General features: G+C 36.4%; 2 protein-coding genes across 2 annotated transcripts in view; one reads left to right on the forward strand and one right to left on the reverse strand.

Moving 5' to 3' along the window:
• The first annotated feature begins 2,694 nt into the window (after positions 1-2,694).
• Positions 2,695-3,770, forward strand: LOC111627558 (acetylgalactosaminyl-O-glycosyl-glycoprotein beta-1,3-N-acetylglucosaminyltransferase-like). The gene has a single exon (XM_023371156.1). The coding sequence runs from the start codon at positions 2,700-2,702 to the stop codon at positions 3,768-3,770; it is 1,071 nt and encodes a 356-aa protein (XP_023226924.1). The 5' UTR covers positions 2,695-2,699.
• A 341-nt stretch (positions 3,771-4,111) lies between these two features.
• Positions 4,112-18,215, reverse strand: part of LOC111627567 (exportin-5-like) — a 40,086-nt gene continuing 25,982 nt past the window's right edge. Inside the window, exons 9-27 of the mRNA XM_023371168.1 lie at positions 16,535-16,591; positions 13,491-13,586; positions 13,286-13,417; positions 13,105-13,211; positions 12,941-13,033; positions 12,769-12,868; positions 12,630-12,695; positions 10,695-10,813; positions 10,514-10,617; positions 8,923-9,013; positions 7,145-7,281; positions 6,925-7,022; positions 6,794-6,840; positions 6,638-6,729; positions 6,438-6,568; positions 6,261-6,365; positions 5,980-6,192; positions 4,479-4,577; positions 4,112-4,379 (exon numbers count right to left, since the gene is read on the reverse strand). Coding sequence (XP_023226936.1) covers positions 4,200-4,379; positions 4,479-4,577; positions 5,980-6,192; positions 6,261-6,365; positions 6,438-6,568; positions 6,638-6,729; positions 6,794-6,840; positions 6,925-7,022; positions 7,145-7,281; positions 8,923-9,013; positions 10,514-10,617; positions 10,695-10,813; positions 12,630-12,695; positions 12,769-12,868; positions 12,941-13,033; positions 13,105-13,211; positions 13,286-13,417; positions 13,491-13,586; positions 16,535-16,591 — 2,067 coding nt within the window. The 3' untranslated portion in view covers positions 4,112-4,199. The remainder of the gene's footprint in view (positions 4,380-4,478; positions 4,578-5,979; positions 6,193-6,260; positions 6,366-6,437; positions 6,569-6,637; positions 6,730-6,793; positions 6,841-6,924; positions 7,023-7,144; positions 7,282-8,922; positions 9,014-10,513; positions 10,618-10,694; positions 10,814-12,629; positions 12,696-12,768; positions 12,869-12,940; positions 13,034-13,104; positions 13,212-13,285; positions 13,418-13,490; positions 13,587-16,534; positions 16,592-18,215) is intronic.

Genomic DNA, 18,215 nt, shown 5'->3' on the forward strand with positions numbered 1-18,215 from the left:
CGAAAAGTATGAAAAAATCCATTATTAGTGTAGTATATTATTATATCCCATGTAATTAGTATATTAGTATATCGCTATTAACCTACTTTGCGTTGAATTTTCATCGATGTTAAGCCTAACAAAAATTTTAAATAATAATCATCGCTATTGTATCGTTAAAAATTAGAAAGTTAAGCTTCGTTTAAATACTGGCTCCCTTTCATGGTCGATCCACTATTGCCAGCTAAAACACGTAAAAATAATATTAAAGTAGCCAAGACATAGCCAAATATTGTAGCGCCACATCACTAGCGGACATTTGAAATTTGCCAACCAGGACGGTCGGTTGATAGGGGGTCGGATAATCGAGGCTCTACTGTAATTACAACTAGAATATTCTGACTTTGAAAATGCTGTCGATATATATTAAAATTGAAAGAATTTGTTAACCTTGATGAGCTGTATGAGGAATTTTTTGAGCATAGGGCTGTTTTATTAGTGTTTTTAATTAGACGGCCGGATGGTCGAGCGGTCAAGGTGACAGCCTACCGCTCTGGGGGACCCGGGCTCGAATCCGAACGGGTCGAAAAAATCCCCATGAATTTTTCGGGGGTTGGTCCGTCCGGATATGTCGGGCCCCGTCCCTCACCACCTTATTGTAGGTCTGACCGAACTCAAACCGGGACGAACCTTTCCCCGAAGAATTCCTTGGGTTCTTCGACCTGTCGGATTCGTTCCCGATTCTACCAAATCTGTAGGCCTACATCTAAACAGCTAGTTGCAGTGCACCTCAACGTAATAGCGATTATTATTTTATTTTTAGAGTTCTTCGAGAATTCTCGTCTAAACCAATGAGAAAGACAAACAAACCGAGATAAACGCCGGTAGCACCAATACTACTGTTAATTCCCTAAAATGATACCAGTGTGCGGGTCATTCGTTTTCGATCGCAAATAACCGAATACGCATTCCAAGAAAACTCTCACCGACTTTGGCGTCACGAAAGGAGACCTCGGCGACTATCGCAAATAAGTACATTTTCTATCTGTCTGACACAAATACTCATTTGAGACTACGAGACAATTTTAAATATTTAAAAATACTGTGAACATCCCATTCTTGCTTGTCGTCGATTTTCATTACTTTTCCGGAAATTTATGCTTAAGATAAACTAAAAATAAGCGATCTCAGAAAATATATGCACGGGCGAAATTTGTTTCCGAATGTGTACATACCAGAGAGATAAATCGAACTTTAAAATAATAAGACAAGAAATAAACTCGAATGCACCACTTTTTCAACAACAACACAGGTTTAAAAAAGAGACCCGGATAATCTAGTTTAGTCATTACTACCGTCTGCAATTTAATTAACTCGTCTATTCTTTCATCTACATACGAGTCCGTAGTACTCCGAATAGTTACAATATATTCAAATTCTGCCGTTCTTTACCAGGCCCGAGATAGTTACAAGTTTAAATTAACATTAGATTAATAAACTCTAAAATGTAAGTGATCTTAAGTTAATAAATTAAGTCATCAATAAAAAAAATCATCGAATACATAAATAAACCATTTTTCGGAATACTAAAAGGCGTTTCTAGTGAAAAACACGCGAAACTCTCACGGATGGCTAGAAAAAAATGTAATGAACCGATGAATGAAAATTAATCCGCTCGCGAAACATTGGACTTTCAATTCTTTCAGCCCTATGACGGCACGATTGTTAGGAGTCCTCTTGTTAAAGAGGACTCCTAACAATCCTTCACGATTAAGGATTCTAATAAAAAGTGATGTGCATCTCTATAGAGAACTTCCATGAATGTCATCGCTCCTGCGCCATATTTGTGCCGTGCTGTACATAGGTGGATGTGTACGTACTGTATATAGTTTGGCTTGCGTCTGAATGTTTATCATGTTTAGAAGATGGAAAAATATGCATTTTACTTTCCCAACTCTGTATACATAACAGAGGGGAACCGAGAACATTTTTGGACTTGTGGGATCATGAAACATTGAGAAATACAAGAAAAAAAAAGAAAACAAATTGGAGGTTTTATCTGTATGGGCGTGGGGGGGCACGATATTGTTCACTCAATTTGAAGCTGAATTATTTCTATTACTTTTGTCGAAAATCTTTGAAATTTTGCGGGGAAGTTTCTATAAATTGTATATCAAACTCAGCTTCCTTTTAAAATAAAACATTTAACACCTTATAGCGCTGAGAATATTTATTAAATCCCAAACGTTTTCCAGCCTAATGGAACAGGCCATCATACATTAGGCTGAAAACGTTTGGGATTTAATAAATATTCTCAGCGCTATGTGTTAAATGTTTTATGAAGTTTCTATATTTGGAGGTCCGATGCTATTAAATTTTGGTAAAGATCGAGAGATGGTGGATCACGTCTCGAGTAGGGTCGAACTTAATGAAGATTTTACTCGTTATTAACATTTACATTTTTTTATAAAATCATCTCTACCCTCACAATTAAGCATTTTGCCATTTTATAACAACTAAACTTATAAAGTTTTTTTATAACAAAATCCCAAAACAATCCGATTTTTCTCCACCAGATGGCGACGGCGGCGACATTTAAGTGCTGGTCCCGCCGCTTTCGTAGAGGTAAAATTCGACCGAACATTTCCCGGGGCGTCGCCTACGCCGTCGGCCGCACGGGGGCGTCGAATCCGGTTCGGTCGGCCGCCCGATCGCCCAAAATGTGGATTTGCGCTCGGACGCGGGTCAGAGCAGTCCTGGCCCTCAGCCTGGTCCTGGTCATGTGGCTGGCCCTGGGGCCCGGGACTCGGAACCGGAAGTGGTTTCCGACTCCCTCCTCTTCCCCCGAAAGCGTCGCGAATCCTCCTTCCTTCCGCTACCTGCAGAGGCCGCCCGATTGTCCTCCGGGCCGGCCGGTACCTCTGGTGGCGCTGGTGCACTCGGCGCCCGACCACGGGCCCCTGCGACGGCTGCTGCGAAAGATGTGGGCCCGTACGGCCCCCCGAGTCAGACTGGTGTTCCTGCTGGGCGACGTGGAACCCGGGTCGATGCGGACGGCGCTGGAAGAGGAGGCTCGCCGACACCGCGACGTGGTGCGAGGAGACTTCGTCGACTCCTACCGTAACCTGACCTATAAGCACCTGATGGGCCTGACCTGGGCCTCGGAACGCTGCTCGGAGGCCCGCCTTCTGCTCAAGATGGACGACGACATATTCGTCCACTACTTCCGGCTGAAGAGCGTCATCGAGCGACTTCCTCAAGACGACCACCTGTCCTGCTACGTGCACCGGAAGATGGCGGTGGTGCGCCACCCTGGCAGCAAGTGGTACGTCTCGGAACGAGAGTATCCCGACTCCCACTTCCCCGACTTCTGTTCGGGGTGGGCCTACCTGCTCGGGCCCTCGGCCGCCCGTCGACTGGTCCGCGCCTCCCGCCTCCTCCCCTACTTCTGGGTGGACGACGTCCACGTCACCGGCACCTTGGCCCGGGCGGCCGGGCTGAAACTGCACCCCCTGGACTCGCTGTACGCCCTGGACGCCGACTCGCTGGCCCGCTGGGCCCGGTCTCCGGATCGACGAGACTGGAACTACGTCTTCGGCCCCACCCTGGGCGACCCGGATCTGACCCTGCGGGCCCACTTGAAAGCCCTTCGATGCGGCATGGAAGGGTGCCGTCGGGGCCCGGAGCCCGGGCAGTGGGCCACGGTGGCGGCCCGCGGTCGGGCGGAGAGAGTGGACATGGGTCGAAATATTCGTCCCGGGAAGGTAGTGTCGTCGTTCTCTTCCTTCTAGGACCGGAAGAATTTTCGTACAACCATTACTATTACGTAACACAAGAAACGGGACAGAGTACTGTACTGTACATTTCCTCTTAAGATCTTACGACGGGTCGACGTTCGCTATCCGGAAACAGGTAGGAGCCGACAAACTGGAACAACGCGACGGTCAGTGCCACCCAAACCATTGTGACGTCGACTGTCGACGTCACGACGGTTCGAAACGGAAAAATCCGGCGGGGAGCCTCCAAATTTTTCTGTCGGTCCGAAGCAGTTTGACCTTCCCCACACGAACGGAGAGAAATTTATAAAAATGGTGTTCGTCACTTCCGGGTTACAAAATCGCGGAGACGTGTCTAAACAAATAACCATACACGTTTATTACATAATAAAATACCGACTGCGATGCGTATTTACAGATGGTGACGCCGGACCCGGACCCTATCTACAGGGCGGATCCGGACGGGAAACCCGCGCCCGAGGAAGGGGCGGGTCGGGAGGCGGGCTGGAAGAGTTCCACCAATCCCAGATGGTCCATCTCCGGAGGTTGGGGGCGGAGGCGAGGTGGAGAGCGGGGCAAGTTCCGGATGTCCACCGGACGGGAGAAACGCCGTCCCACGTTTTTCTGGAAAAGACGAAAACAAAGGGGGAAATTCTTTCTTTATTTCACGAAACAAAGGGGAGAATTTATAAACTTAATTTAGTTAGAGAGGGGGGAACTTACCCCGACGATGTCCTTGACCAACTTTCGAAACATGTCCTTCTTCCTTTTATCCGGCAGCTGCTTTCCCGCAGGAACGTTCAAGATCTTGTCTTCGAAGTTCTGTACAAAACACGTCACACTTATCACTCCTATGCTATTGTATTTGTGTATCGCGAATGTGTGACGTAGACGGGTTATGTCGTCTCGAGTTTTTCGCGATTTAGAAAACAAAATAAAGAGTTCTTTAATTGTTATTTATTCCTGCGTTAAAACAAGGAACCGGTTACGTTCTCCCGTTTAAACGAACTCGTCGACGCCCCTATTCCGATTACACTACTATCCTTTTAAACAGGCAAAACGAGACAAAAGCAAGCAGAAACAGCAATTGTTTATTGTGACGCAAGGCTGCTATTTTTAATCTCGTTCAATTAAAATATATGCCCTCCACCTCAAATTCCATATGAAATGCAACCCAGTTCCGTCATTGCTTAATCCGTCCGTTAAAAAATACTATATAAAATTAGAAAATAATTGTTTACATTTTACTAATTTGGCTTCAGTTCGAAAAAGTCCATCAACGAGTTGCTTAAGTTTCCCGGCGACATTTGGTGGCGCCATCTGTTACGATATTTTATTGAAAAAGCTTTTTATATTTTTAATTACCATAAAATGGCAAAAAGCTCAATTTTGACGGTAGAAAAGGGTTTTATAAAAAATTATAAATGATGATAACGAGTAAAATCGTCACTAAGTCCCACCCTATCGGAGATATACACGACCCCCTTTATCTCCCCACCCCTTCGACTTTTAATCACCAAAAATTAATAGCATCCACCTCCCTAATACACAAACTTCCCTGGAAAATTTCAGAAATTTTCGACAAAAAGCACAGGGGTTATTAAGCTTCAAAGAGGGTGAACAAAATCATGCCCCCCACACACTAACATTTATATATAAAGAAATTATCCCCGAATTTCTTTTCATTTTTTTTTTACCCCCAAAGATTTTTACATTTTTAGACTTAGGACACCTGGAAACATCGAAAAATTAAAGAAATGTGATTGATGCTATTAAATTTTGGTTATTAAAGGTCGAAGGAGTGGGAGATAAAGGGGTCATGTGTATCTCCAGTAGGACTTAATGACAATTTTACTTGTTATTAGCATTTACAATTTTTATAAAACTTGTCCCTACCCTCAAAATTAGGCTATTTGCCGTTTTATAATAGTTAAAAACAAAAAGTTTCTTAATATGATAACGGATGGCACTACCAAAATTTTAAATGTCGCCAGGAAATCTGAGCAACTTGCTGCTGGTTTATTTCATTAGGTATTTATTTTCCTCATTATTTGTTTGCCTGTCTGCTAACTTTTATTGAAGCTATCAGACTATATTAATTTTTTCAAAAATAATTGAGCAGGATTCCATTCATTCTGCTTACTTTTGTCTACCAGCTTATGAGGGCGTGTGCACCTGCACATGCAGTGTGTTCCAATAATACTCCATTATGTATTCGATTTACCTGCAACTGATCTGGAGAGCATTCGGTGTAGTGCGAGAGAACGTCCCTCAGAACGGGGAAGGCAGGGCGCAGCAACTCATATACCTGGACACCCAAACCCACCAGGAAAGCCTCATTGGCGGCATGTTCTCCCAGTTCTTTAAGGCCAAACAGAACGCACTCCAAGAAGAAAGATGCTTCCTGCTGCTGGATGATCAAGTTTTCTGCCATGAGCTGAAAAGACACGGTAACAACCACATAATTACACAAACTCACAAAAGTTATCAAACCATGGGGCTTACCTGTTTAAGAATGGGCAAACACAGGGGGATGCTCTTGATGCAAGTTAGCGTGTCTATCCAGTGCAGGGCATTGAATACTATGGAAACGATGTATGCACATATTTTCTGCAAGGTGTAAATGTGGCATAGATTAGCAAAAACTCGCTTTTGCCATCAATTACCTTACACTATACTTACCTTGTTTTTCAGTGCTCGAATCCCCAATTCACTCAGGACGTCAGATTGAGGATTAGGCCTTATCTCCACATCTTCGTCCATCACCTCCACAAACTGCTCCACGTTCTTTTTCCCTCCAGTCATGACAACACCTAAAGTAAAAAGTGCCAACTTACCAATGCACACAACATAAGCAGATGACAAAAGAACCATTTAATTACCCAACAGATCCAAATATTCCCTGCTGAGCTGGCGCGTCAGCTGATCTTCTAACACTTCTTGGGTTTCACTGGAGTCGTTCTCATGGGAGGAGCTGAAATGAACCAATATACACAAACTGCATTCTGTGACGTAATAATTCTCAACCAGAAACTCACCTAGTCCTATATCGCTGCTGCAAGACAGACCACTTTTCTCTCAGCCTCTGCAAAAGTATCAAAGTTACAAAGTTGAAAACTGGTCAACTCCATTGACATGTAGAAAAACAAAAACAGAAACAGGACCTCACCTGAAAGACAAAGGGACACAACTGCTGCAGAACAGGAATCAGTGCTTGCGTTTCATACTGGTGGGAACAGTACTGAATGAAAGGCTTGAGGAATACACGTAAAGCAGTCAAGGCCATTAACATTGGTGGGAAAAGTATGTACAGTAAAACCTGTGTAAATCAGAATGTGTTTCCCATTCAGGAAAGTTTTACTCTATACAATTAAGATACCAAAGGATATGAACAATGGGCCTCAGTCTGTAGTCTGGCACGTGGTGCAGATCGGCAAATACCGACGTCAAGATCTGCGATGCCAAGCCAGGCTGTCCATAGAACTCAAGTCCCAAATTTGGTCCTGCATTGCCCAAAATGTGGTAACTAATAAACAAAGTTTAATGCAAAATAATTAGTAATTATAGCCTAAGAGTTTAGTTGATTATATGTCATTTAATAATATATGAAAGTACTGTAATTTCCTTGTGTAATTTGGTAACTGCAGACATAATCTTACTAGTATGGGTCTGATTTTGGTATCAGGTTTTATCATCATATTAATTCTTCGTTTTGTTGAAACAGTGACTTTGTTCTATTTCTTTTTCCAACTTCACAATGAAATTGTATTTAATAAGATGGAAAAAAAAATGGTATCAGATGAATTATTTTAAATCTCTCGAAATAAGGATTGATACAAAGAAAACTCTTATAGGGATAACTCCCTCTGGTTTAGGGGGTTCAACCCATTAACAAAACTCCGTTTACCTCAAGAGTCAAATCTAAATTTCTTCCTTCAAGACAATGAAGCATTATCCATGAGCAAAACAGTTAACCCCCCACTAATAGGGAGCTAAAACCAATTTTTTTTATAAGAAAATATTTTCCCCTGAAGTCAACACAGTACATGAGACCCCTAATTCAAATTCACCTGGGCCCCATAAATGTGTAACGCATCACTGCTTCGAGATTTATTTGTTATCCATTTGTAGTTGTTTTGTTACCTTCTTCGAGATCATTGACCTCGTGTTTTACACTCACTAAATACAAATTCTCATCTTTTTCGGAAAGGAAATCTATCAAATGTCGATATCTCCGTGTTAATTTCATTTGTTTCCACCAATTTGTTCTTTAATTTATTTCTTATTTCTTGTAATTCTAGAATCAGAATATTAATCCTATCTTCCAGGGGAATAAATGTGAAAAGAATGTCTGTTATACAATTAATGTCTTTTGTTGAAATTATATTAGAATTCAATAACTCATTATCCAGATTCAATTTCCTTCCTTTATTTTAATTTAATTAGTATAAATATGTAACTTTTAGAAAATGTATAAAATATTTAAGATCATTAAAAAAAAATTAAAATTAGCAGCTTTTAAAGACTGGGGTCTGGAAAGTATTGGATTATCATGATAGAAACTTTTTAAATTGAGAAAACTGATTTAAAGCCGATTAGCAACTGCAAAACTTTTACGTATATACCCCATTAAAAATCTTTGCATACTCCCAAAGGTGTGAGTATCGCATCTTGGTAAACAAAACTGTACACACCAGTGGTTACTGAATGATGGTGATTGCATATTTCTATCCCCACCTTTTGTGAAATGCCACTATAGACTTTGTTTATCAAACAAACACCCTTTTAAAAATTATTAAAGAAATTAAATGTAAAATTTTTGCTAATTTTTATATTATAATGTTTTATATCTTAAAAATAATGTGTGCCATAGCATACTATTTTCAAGCCACCAGAAACAATCAAATCTCTTTTAGTAAGTGCAGACAGACCACGACTTAATTTATGTAGATTTATTTAAGAAATTTCTGTTGTGAACAAAATATCTACAGAATTTTACAGAACAAACTGGTATAATACAACTAATTGCAAGAAAGCACATTAAACTGCAGTTTAAGACAACTCGAAGCCACTTGCCTATGGTTCCCTCCTCAGTTTACACTTGTTAAATGCTGCATTGCAAAATATATATATAGCAAAAGGATATATATACATATAATGTACTTACCAATTATCATGAATTGTAAATAAGAAATTTTGCATTCTGTCACAAGGCTGTCGGTCACCAGATTCCACGTTGTCCAAAGAAACATTCAAACCTATGAAAGACAGCAGAAATTTAAGTCATGCTAGTCGATTTGTAAAATGGCACAGGCCATGCTCAAACATCTCAAAAATGAAAATCTGTTTTGTGAAGTGTAAATCTCCTTTCTTGCATGCACTATATTTACACCTGCATGTGAGAATAGAGATTTACACCCCACATAGAAGCCTCCCCCACAAAGATATTCAGAAAGAAAATATCAGTTTCTACGTAAGTTGCTCAAATTGTTTACCTCACACCCACAAAACCAATCTCTATTGGCGAGATCACATGGGTTTTTTGGTGGAAACATTAGTCACTTTCGAGCATAGTACACGATCCAATCATTTATATTTAATGTGAAATCCAATGATGGGTGCATTTGATATGGCACCCACCAGTTGCAAAGTGGATGAAATCATTGAATGATGATAGTTTCTGCCATGATCTATAAATCACAGTAGTGTGGTCAAGGGTTTGCACCTGGCCAGCAACATGGAATTTTTCTGGTTTTCTTCAAGTTCCTAATACCTAAACGGGTGCATTTTCCTTAGAAAGTCCTTCTAGGAGGCATCCATCAGCAGATTGCCCACATGTCGCGTTTCCCGAAACAAATAAAGCTTTAAAGGGATAATTTTGTTAAATTATGATAAAAATCTGCATTTATAAAAAGACTTAAGTTAAAAAAATACTAAAACTTAAAACTATGTGTGATGCCATCTGTTACAAGATTTCATAAAACATAATTTTTATATTATTGATTATTATAAAAAGATGCTTAATAGAGACTTAATTCTGATGGAAGAGACTGGTTTTTTAAAAAAATTGTAAATGCCAATAAGTAAAATTTTCATTACATTTGATCCCACTCAAGATAACCCAACCCACTGACATTTACCATCAAATTTTAATAGTATCCATCCTCATACATAAAAATAATCTTGCCAAGTTTTGGTTCACCAGTCCAAGTTATAATACAAATTACACATACACACACACAATTTTGTAAGCAATTTTTACATTTTTGGATTTCTTGAGTGTCAAAATGCTGAGTGTTAAAATTTGACAGATCTCCACACAGTACTTTCCCTGTTATAGTGTATAATGGCTGGGAAAGTCTACCGAAATTATATAATACAATCATGCTAATCCAACAGCTTTTATCATTACCCTAAAATACTATAAGGGACTTTTAAACAGTACATTTGCAGCTCACTTGTAAAGTAAACATAAGTCATGTGTTGTGAGTATTGCTGCTCATCATTTCTGTGACCCCATTTGACTTAACAATTCTAACCTCTATTTGCTGCCATAAAGTAGCTTACAACAGTAAAAAATAGCCTCAAAGCATAAGCATCATATCCTTACTATCATATCCCCTTAATCCAAACTACCAGTGATCTCAATTAGTGTGGATTAGCATGGCTGTACTGTATTTACATTTAAATTTGTTAAATATTCAATTCAATTTGTTGTTTTTTTCTCTATTTTATTAATAAAAAACTTCATGCAGTACCTGGTAATAGTAAATTCTTTTCAGATTCCAACATATCCAAAGAAAAGGTAAATCCGGCATGGATCTTCTCTCTGTTTTCTGGAATCCACAACTTATTTAAAACACTGCAAGAACAGAGAGAACATGACTCTAAATTCAACAAAATCTTATTCTGTGTAGAAATGAACTGAATTTTGTTTACCCAATCAACGAAAAAAGTCCTTTTAACAGAGGATAAACGTGTGGAGTTGCCGGATTTCTGAAGTAGATTGTCTCTGCAGAGACGGCATCGGGACAAAGAAAACCGCCCGATCTGGCAACCTGAAAAATACAAAAATTCAATTATCTGGCTTTGATAGGGGTGGGGTTCTGATTGTGGTTCCACTCTAGGTAAATTTTCTGGCTCTGGCTCTGGCTCCAGCTAAATATTTAATTACTTTTCCACTGTTATATATAATAGAGGGAAAATATGGCAAGTGGCCAAAAAGACCCCCAAGATTTTCCCATTCTTGAAATGTTCAGAAATGCAAAAAAATTTGGTGTTTTTTCAGTATGCATGGATGCTAATGTGTGGAGGGGTACAATTTATTTATCCACTTTGAAGCTTGATAACTCCAGTGTTTTCTGTTGCAAATTTCTGAAATTTTTCAAGGAGGTTTGTATATTGTGTGGATTGATGCTACTAAATTTTGGTGGTTATAGGTTGAGATGATGGGGAAATAGAGAGAGGTTGTGTGTTGTATCTCAAGTAGGTCGGACTTAATGACATGATTAGCATTTTCATTAATTTTTTTTATAAAACTAGTCTCTATCCTCAAAATTAAGGTTATCACCATTTTATAAATAAACTATTGTAACGGATGGCATCACATACAATTTAAAATTTTTTTGCTTGGAAAGTTCTGAAAGTATTTTCTTTAAGTATTATTAAATAAATAAATTGGGTTTGCAAATTTTGCAGTGACTACTGAAATGTGCAGTGAGTGTTTTAATTTTTCACTATTTATAGATAAATAAAAATATTTAAGTAGCAAATGTATGTGCTGCCACAACTGAATAGTGTTTTGACCCTAGTGAATATTAGCAAAACAAACCATCACATTATTTTCCTGAATCGTAAACATGGATCTAAAATCCTTTAATATTTATGACATGACCTTTGACATCTCCATTCACAAATACTTCGGCTGTTCTTAAGAAATCATCTTTTCTTCCATTGATATTCTTTGCATGTTCCATTTGGTACAAATAATGTGTTGGTACAAATGTTGGTACAAATTTGAAAGAACAGTGAATGTTCTTTCAAATTTAAAGATACAATTCTAAAGACGAGTTTAAAAGCTGAAAGCATTTGGTATTCAATAAATGTTATATCCTCATAAAAAACTGCCATGTCTGAATAATATACAGCATGTCACTTATGTAAGGAACCACAGGAATTATGTTGATCTCTATTACTTTACAGGTAAAGCATGACATCAAATAAGAAGGAACAAATTCAAATTTCAATGGTGGAACCTTGTGATCAGTGTGAAGTCGTCAAGGAGTTTAATTAATTAATGGGATGCATTCAGACTTCACACCTGTCATGCAAGACGATCTAGATACAGCCTGTTAAGCTTTGTCAAGCCCACAAGTGACCAAGCAAATAAATCTACCAAATGCTGGTAATTGGTCATGGGATGGGTTCATACCCGGCCAACAGGCTAGCCACTTAGTACTTTCTGGGTTTTCTTCATATCTGAAATACCTAAATAGGTCACAGTTTCTCCATAGAAAGTCCTCCTGCGAGGCATCGCCCACATATTGCATTGCCTCAACCAAATAAACCAAATCAAACCTCTGGCAACTTCACACTGCTCACAAGATCCCACCATCAAAATTTGAATTCACTCCCTATTATTTTGGTGTCATGCTTAACCCATAAAAGAATAGAGATCAATGTGACTCCTACTATTCCAGACTTATGGGATATCCAAAAGAGCCAAAATCACTCAAAAATTTTAAAATGTTAATTTTATTTAAGTTTCAATAACAAATTACAAACTTCACTTAATTTTCAACAGAATAAAACTTTAGAATAATTAAAATTTCTTTAAAGTATTTTACAATATAAAAAGTATATAATGTAACTTACATCGGGATCATCTGGCCATTTACTTCTTCTAATAACACCAAGAATTGTGTTTACGCAATAAGTCATCTTTAAAATAATAGAAAGCTATGTAAGAACTGAGCTTAAAATAATTTATAAAATATAGTGATTGGGTTCAAACCTGTGATCTGTTTATTCCACCGACATCTTCATTACTGGGTGCTTTGGGGGCTCTGTTAAGCCCAATGTGAGTCATGAAGTGGTCGACATTAGACAGGGCTCTAAAAGCATTTAACACAAAACATTTTAAGACACGTTTACAAAATATCAGCACATTAAAAAATATGGAATACCTGTCAAGTTCAGAACTGAGCCAGATGGAAGAAACTGGTCCCAGAGTCTCCTGTAAGAAGGCTGACTGCCGATTATAATCTTGAAATTCATTGCTAAAGAGAAGAAATTATAAATTTGAAAATTGTATAATTGATAAAGTTTATTAAACATTAATTTTTTATACTTGAGGAGTATCAGCGCTTCCATTAATGTACACTTTTCCATTTGTGACAATTGTTCGGGATCGCTACTGATATTTTTTGTGTGTTGATATATTTGATCAAACAGGGGCTAAAACAAATTTAAATACTTTTAATTCAAAAACACAGTAAACTGTTATTTCTCAAATATATAATCAAAATTACCAATAATAATCTGGGATGCTGTTTACATATTTTTACCAGGAAGGAGCAGGCATGACGACGAACATTTTTGACAGCTTTACTCCGAGTGGCTTTGGTCTGGCCTGGCTGACTGAAGACCACTGACATAAACAACTGTAAAATTTTGGACAATTTAAATCTCCTTTCCAAATTTACATTATTGAAATTTTGCATTTGTAAAACTTACTTTTTCTAAAACTTCAAGTAATAACTCTGGAGCCAGTGTCAAAAATACATGTAATGCCGATATGCACGAAATGACACAGGATAATATCAAAGGATCCTACAAATGAAAACTCTTGTACAGAATAAACTTGTAATTAGGCCATTTTCTCACAAAAGACATAATATAATGTATGTAATGTAATATTTTAAACATTTTTCATGTTAAGAAGGAAAGTTTGATATTTTTAACATGCTGGACATTGTTCAAGCAGTTTTTAAACTGTTTAATACATGGCTTGGAACAGTGTTTTAACATATCTGCTATTATGTTTATGTTTTAAAAAATATCAACGACTCATTGTTAAAATTCATTACTACAAGGAGGTTACTTTCAATTTTACTTTCCTGGCTGTTATATGCAAGGTAGCTTCAAAAAGTTCCCAGAATTGGTTTATTATTCAAAAGTATGTGTACAATTGACAAATCAAGCAACATGTTCTTCAAAGTATTGTCTTTTGGCAACCATAGACTTTTGTCAATGCTGGTATAGCTGCTGAAAACATTCTTGGAAGCTGTCTCATGACAGCACCTGCAATGTAGATGTCACACTCTGTGTAACCTCATCTGCATTCTTAAACTGGTGTCCCTTGATGGCATCTATCAACTGGGGGAAAAGGTAGAAATTGCATGAGGTCTGCCATGAGCATTCATGGCACCTTGGGTTGGCAAACACAGTGCATGTTCAATTGATCATGCAGGATAGAATGACAACTTCCAACCAAAATTTCTGCTGTCTTGGCTCAATTGACTGCTGTCTCTCTGACCTCTCATGTACAACAGACACTTTCTCCTCAGAAGTTGATGTCAATGAATGACCACTTCACAAATCATCAATGATACTTTCTCATCCCTCACAAAAACATTTTGCCAGTCATAAACTTGAGATTGCTTCATGGTAGATTCAACATAGATGTCCTGAAGAATCGTCAATGTCTCAGAGAGATTTTTTTCTCAATAACACAAAATTTGATATTTGCATGTTGTTCTTCCACAGACATTTTCCTGACACCATTTCATGTCGCACTAACATGACCTTCAGTAAATGGTAACTGTTGTCGTCTTTGCAACAAGTACAGATTTGTTTGAATGCATTTCTCTATCCCTGATATATTTAACTATGACATGCATTACATGTTCACTTTTTAATTGCCTTTAATTAACTAACCCAGCGTAATTCCAGGAATTTTTTGAAGCTACCTTGTATAACAGAGGGAAAGTATGGCAAATTTCTGCAAAATCTAAAACACAAACCACTCTGGTTTGTGTTTTAGAGTGGATTGATGCTGGTAAATTTTGGTGTTAAAGGTTGAGGGGGTGAGGAGTTAGAGATGGTCATGTGCCATATATTAAATTGGTTTGGGTTTAATGAAGATATTACTCGTTATTAGCATTTACAATTTTTTATAAAACTCATCTCTACCCTCAAAATTAAGCTTTTTGCCATTTTATAATAATTAGTAATACAAAAAGTTTTATAAAATAAAAACTTATAACAGATGGCATCACACACAATTTTAAATTTTTTTGCCAGGAAAGTTCATTGCTGGAATTTTTTTGTTTTGTGTTATGATAAATAACGGCTTTGAATCATGACTAGAAAGTAAGTTTAAACTCTAATGATTAATATATCATGAAGAGTTTAAATTTACCTTCTCACAAAATGATAGCAGACTACAGCAGGAGTCACCAAACTATGGCTGTAGTTCATCCAGCCCGCTGCTGCACTGTACCACAAATGAGCTAAAAGATAATTATTTATATAGAAATATCATAGATTGTAGATAAACTTTCTATGTAAAAAAAATTAAAATAAGTGTAAGTAAAATTTCCAAAATTGGTCCAATCTGATTTTTGCATCTGACAGTAATATAATTTTCAGGAAAATCAGTAAAATAAATAATTCGGCAACTTTTTGCAACTTTGGATATCAGAGCACTTTTTGTGTAAGCACCAGCGATGAAGTTTCTAAGGAAAGTGATTACGAGCTTGCTGCAGCAATTGTGTTTGTGTATTGGTAAATAAATATGTTGGTTGTCTTTATTTTTTGTATATTCAGTGTATTGTATTAAACAAAATGGTTATGCAGCAGGTGCTCATCGTTCTCTCAGTTATATGGCCCGTTGTGAAAAAAGTTTGGTGACATCCTGGTCTACAGCAACTGTCACATTATAAATTGTCCAAACAGCATGAGCCTCCTAAAGCTCATGGGTCCTGAGGCATCATCCCTCTCTTTAGGTCTACCTAAACTATTTTATTAAATAACTATTTTACCCCATAAGCATTGTACTTCATTAAAATTCCAATTTAAAAAAAAATTAAGTATAAATAATTAATTGTATATTATATTTTAACTAGTTCAATATTTTGTGAATTTTCTTTGCAAACTTATTTGAAAATTATCACTAATTTCTGAAAATGTAAAGCAAGCACAAAAAATTTAAAATATGGTAAAATCTGTGTATATTGGAATCAGACTGTACTTAATATTTTTTCTGGTTTTGCAGGTTATTTTATTCACATTTCACTGTAGTTACTGTGAATAGCAGTTTTGGAACNATTATCCAGATTCAATTTCCTTCCTTTATTTTAATTTAATTAGTATAAATATGTAACTTTTAGAAAATGTATAAAATATTTAAGATCATTAAAAAAAAATTAAGTATAAATAATTAATTGTATATTATATTTTAACTAGTTCAATATTTTGTGAATTTTCTTTGCAAACTTATTTGAAAATTATCACTAATTTCTGAAAATGTAAAGCAAGCACAAAAAATTTAAAATATGGTAAAATCTGTGTATATTGGAATCAGACTGTACTTAATATTTTTTCTGGTTTTGCAGGTTATTTTATTCACATTTCACTGTAGTTACTGTGAATAGCAGTTTTGGAACATTTTTTTCCTGCTGAAAATCATGGCATTCTTCCAAAATAACTAAAAAAACTAAAAGAAATACTAAAGTAAAATTCCCTAAATATTGAGATTTATTCTAGCAAAATTTTACCTGAGTTTCATACTTTAAAACAGCCTTCAGAAGCTTAATTCCATCTTCGGCAGATGACTGTAATAATAATTGTTTTAATTACTTATTAAATATTCATTTTTAATATTCTAATATTTTTATATTTATATTTATACTTTTTAAATATCTGATACTGATATAAGGATTTCATAAAATTTTAGAATGAACTGTTTTGTAAGTTCAAACAATTTTACTTTCCTGGCTATTATATGTAACAAAGGAAAAGTATGGAAATCAGTCAAAAGAATGACCCTGAAGCTTTTTACATTTTTCAACTCAGGACCTCAAAACATAGCGAAATGCAAAAAATTTCAGAAGGTTTTTTCTATATGTATAGATATTAGTGTATGTGGGGGGGCACAATTTGTTTCCTCATTATGAAGCTTAATAACTCCCATGTCTGTCAAAATTTTGAAATTTTACAAGGAGGTTTGGGTATTAAGGGCATTAATGCTATTAAATTTCAGTGGTTAAAGGTTGATGGGGTGGGGAAAAAGAGGGGGTCGTGTGTAATATCTCGAGTGGTGTCAGACTTAATGAAGATATTACTTGTTATTAGCATTTACAACTTTTTTTTTTTTTATAAAACTTGTCCCTACACGCAAAATTAAGTTTTTTTTGCCATTTTATAATAATTAAAAATATAAAAAGATTTTTAATAAAATATTATAACAGATGGTGTCATGCATGGTTTTTAAATGTCGTTGCCTGGAATGTTATGCAAGTTGCGTAACATTCCAAAATACTGATTTATTAATTTAGTTGGCCCAATTCATACAAAAATTCAGATAATTTCAATCAAAACTAAAAGANACAACATATATTCATTCAGCCATCTTAATAAAAATGTTCTGCTATATAATAATAAAAAATTTGCTATTCACAAATATAAAGATTCAAATACATTATACATTGTTCGTAATCGGGATAGTTCGACAGCCGAGGGAGTTAACTCTTACTAATGTTTTAATGCAATAAAATAGTTAAGATCTTTAAGAACTTGATAAGTATAAAAAAAACCCAAAAGAAAAAGTATGCTATATAAATAAAATTTTGTTAATATTATGGACGAAACTTGTATAGAATGCACTGTACAGAATTATAATAACTATTATTATTTTATCATAAAGCGATAATATTTAAACATGTATAGAGGCTGGTGACATAAAACTCGAGTTTGTTGAAAATATGGGTTCTTGTTTTTCTCTGTCTGAAAGACAAAAATGTTATATATATATCAGTAAAACAAATAAAAATACATTTATCACTAGTTATTAAAAAATTAATTTATATCACCTTCGTATCATGTATTTTACATATTGATAAATAAGAACAAATTTGAGGTTTTCTCTGTGCCTGTTTTCCAGCTAGCTGACCCTAGCTTCATTCTACCTGGATCCATATATACTCGTACATACTTATTAGCAAAATATGTTTAGGCTAAATAACTAAAAAGTAATGAAACTTTTGTCAATTATTCATTACATATAGTGTCCCATAAGTCTAGAACCATAAGAGTTATGTTGACTTTCTTTGTTCTTTAACAGATAAAGCATTATGCTAAGATAAGAAGGAAAAAATTCATGTTATTTTGATTATGAGAATCTGCAATCAGGTGTAAAAGAATAAACATAGATCAAAATAATCCCTATGGTTCCAGACC

The sequence above is a fragment of the Centruroides sculpturatus genome, unplaced genomic scaffold, assembly GCF_000671375.1.
Source record: "Centruroides sculpturatus isolate CEXI.00-Female unplaced genomic scaffold, Cexi_2.0 scaffold363, whole genome shotgun sequence".
NCBI classification, from domain to species: domain Eukaryota; kingdom Metazoa; phylum Arthropoda; class Arachnida; order Scorpiones; family Buthidae; genus Centruroides; species Centruroides sculpturatus.